Genomic DNA, 2,831 nt, shown 5'->3' with positions numbered 1-2,831 from the left:
TCAACTCTTTAAAATAACTTTGGAGAAAAAAAAAATTGACTCTCGAAAAGCTTGGCCAAATAATTTATTGATTTAGTATATAATGCAAAGATAATTGTATGTGGCCTTCAAACGACGATTGTGACGATGGAAACCATACAAAGAACTAAAACTCAAGTATGGACAATATTTTGTTAAAAACTGAAAAGAAAAAAAAAATGTGTATTCGAGACTTTTAGAACAATTGTATTTGGACATGGACTTCACCCATAAATTAGAAGTTGAAGACTTGTAATTTCAAATTATTATTTCATTTGTAATACTTCTTAGAACCTGAAAAGCTATTTGAAAATGGGAAAGGAATATTTGATACCCAAACTGGTACTAAGTAATGTAAGTCCTCCCCCAAAACCTGAAAAGCTATTTTTGTACAAATATATAGTTTACCAATCGATAATTAAGAATGCGCACCAAACTAGTTGGCTCTTGTTGCTAGCATTTCACGCGGCTATATGATTAAAATGCCGTATTGCTCAAGCCTTTTACATGTGCCAATATCTATAAATACGTACATCCAAGATACTTTTAAACCTCAATATTATTAAACCAAAGAACTCTACAACTCAAGACTCATTCCTCAACACAAAAATGGCGACATCATTCACTTCTTCTCTGCTTCTTCCTTCAGAATTTTCACCAAAAAGGTCATCAAGAGCTCCAAGAAGTACTGCAACGCTGGCAATGAAAAGAGAGGCACATGATAAGAACCACTACAATGGTTCGCGTCTTGTAGATGAGAACTTGATAGTCCTTCGAAAGAGAATTCACGAGATAAAGATTATTGAGAGGAATTACGAGCCCCCTGCTGAATGGATGGACTGGGAAAAGAGCCTTTACGCGGATTACGATTTGAATATTTGTGAAGCAATGGGATTATTGCAGGCCCAATTGATGGATACAAGGCCAGGTTTGGTTTTGGGCATGGTTGCACTCATTGCATTAAGTGTGCCGACCTCAACTGCTGTGATTTTGTTTCATTTGTTAGAGTTAGCAAAAGGGGTTTTGGCTGGACTACATATTCATTAAAAATTCCCCTTCATAGTTTCTTCTTTTATGTGTACATTGATACTACAAACATTAGGACAAAAAAGCTCTATTCTTTTCATTCTTTATTCAATACTGTATTTGGATGTGTAAGCTGTGCCTGGTTTGGGCAAAGGTTCTTAAATATTCATAGATACGGGTTGTAATTTTTTTTATTTTTTTTTTTATAAAGATTAGTTACTTATTCCTTTTAACTTCTGAAATAATTTATAATACTATCATTTGCGTAGCTGACTCTTAAGAATGCATACTTTTTTTTATATCCATTATCTAGTATTTGAAAACTGCTAATCCAATTAATCTAAATTTGTGCCATGTAGGACTCATTTGGAGACATTTCTCTATCAGGAATTCTTTTATTTTCGAGACTTGAGATTGAGATCTTTGATTAAGAGTGAAGGAATCTCATTCATCCCACTGTACTCCTTGGTAAACGGCACACACCACCAAAGCCAAATATTACATGAGAAAATCTAGATGTGAATTCAGTTTTCACGGTTCCTCTTATTTCTTCATCTTTCTGGATCGCGATGCATGTAATGGAAAAATTAAAGAACAATAAGAAACACATAAACACACAAAAGGAATGTCATCTGTCATAATATATATTATGACGGTTCCTCGAGACTTTGGCAATGAATGGAGTAATAACGAACAATTCATCTTAAAATAATTCTCCATCCTTTTAAGTCAGGTTAAGGAATTCACTTTTACGAATAATCACATGTATAGTTGTGCTTATTCGTTATTTTGTATTTTGTAATCATTGAGAAATAATAAGAGTTGGTGACGATTTCCCACGTAAAATTGTATGTTCTTTCTTTTAATTGTTATTGCTTTCATATATTGTTGTCTTCTAACAAAAGCTTATTTACACTACAAGAAAAAATATATTTGGCAACAAAATTATTTTTTTGCCAAAGATTGATTATTGTTGCAAAAAGTACTTTTAGCAACAATATTTTTTTGTTTTCGTAGACTTTTTTTAACGTGCAACGTGCAACGCAACAACTTTTTTTTTTTTTTGCCAAAAGTATTTTTTGCAACAATAATCAATACTATGACAATAAAATTAAATTCTTTGGCAACAAAAAAATTCTTTGCCAACAATAAAACTAAGTTATTGTTAAATATTAAATTTTTTATTGTCATTTCTCTACTTGCTTGTAGTGGTATAAAGTGCATAACGTGTTTTACACCTAAAGTTTATCATTCAGCTATGATATCTTTATTTATTACATGCTGTATTTAATTACGCAAATTAATATAGTTTTATACTGTGCGTGAAGTACCCCCTCAGCTTCCACATCGTAGCGGACGGCATTTAGTGAATCATCTTCTCAATAAAAAATCCCTAGCTACCTTCACTTCTCAATCTTTGAAAATTCACAGTGACTCTATAGTTTAATGTTTCTCGAGACAATAAAGATGAATTTAAAAAAATAAAAAAATAAAAACTGAATACTACATAACCCTCTAATTAGGCTTGGAACTGCAGTATATAATACCAAAGCAGCAAGAAACAACAGAGAAGGAAATTGTGCCAATCATTGAAAAGTTTCCTCCTTTTGCCTTATCTTAATAAAGTTTCTTACCGGGAAACATCTGTGTGACAGTGTGTGATACAGCAATATATAATACACTTTCTCGGTTTTAAAATAAGTGTCGTGATAGCAAAAATTACGTTCATTAAGAAATCAATAAATACAATGTTTAGTTTACTAATCTACCTTATTTATTAGGATTTT

General features: G+C 31.9%; 1 protein-coding gene across 1 annotated transcript; it reads left to right on the top strand.

Moving 5' to 3' along the window:
* The first annotated feature begins 602 nt into the window (after window positions 1-602).
* LOC132059962 (uncharacterized) lies at window positions 603-1,261 on the top strand. The gene has a single exon (XM_059452807.1). The coding sequence runs from the start codon at window positions 628-630 to the stop codon at window positions 1,063-1,065; it is 438 nt and encodes a 145-aa protein (XP_059308790.1). The 5' UTR covers window positions 603-627; the 3' UTR covers window positions 1,066-1,261.
* Window positions 1,262-2,831: the final 1,570 nt, after the last annotated feature.

This window comes from Lycium ferocissimum, chromosome 6 (assembly GCF_029784015.1).
Source record: "Lycium ferocissimum isolate CSIRO_LF1 chromosome 6, AGI_CSIRO_Lferr_CH_V1, whole genome shotgun sequence".
NCBI classification, from domain to species: domain Eukaryota; kingdom Viridiplantae; phylum Streptophyta; class Magnoliopsida; order Solanales; family Solanaceae; genus Lycium; species Lycium ferocissimum.
This window is presented reverse-complemented; position numbering and strand designations above follow the sequence as displayed.

Coding starts and splice junctions, on each gene's coding strand:
- LOC132059962 (XM_059452807.1), top strand. CDS start 628: ATGGCGACATCATTCACTTCTTCTCTGCTTCTTCCTTCAGAATTTTCA.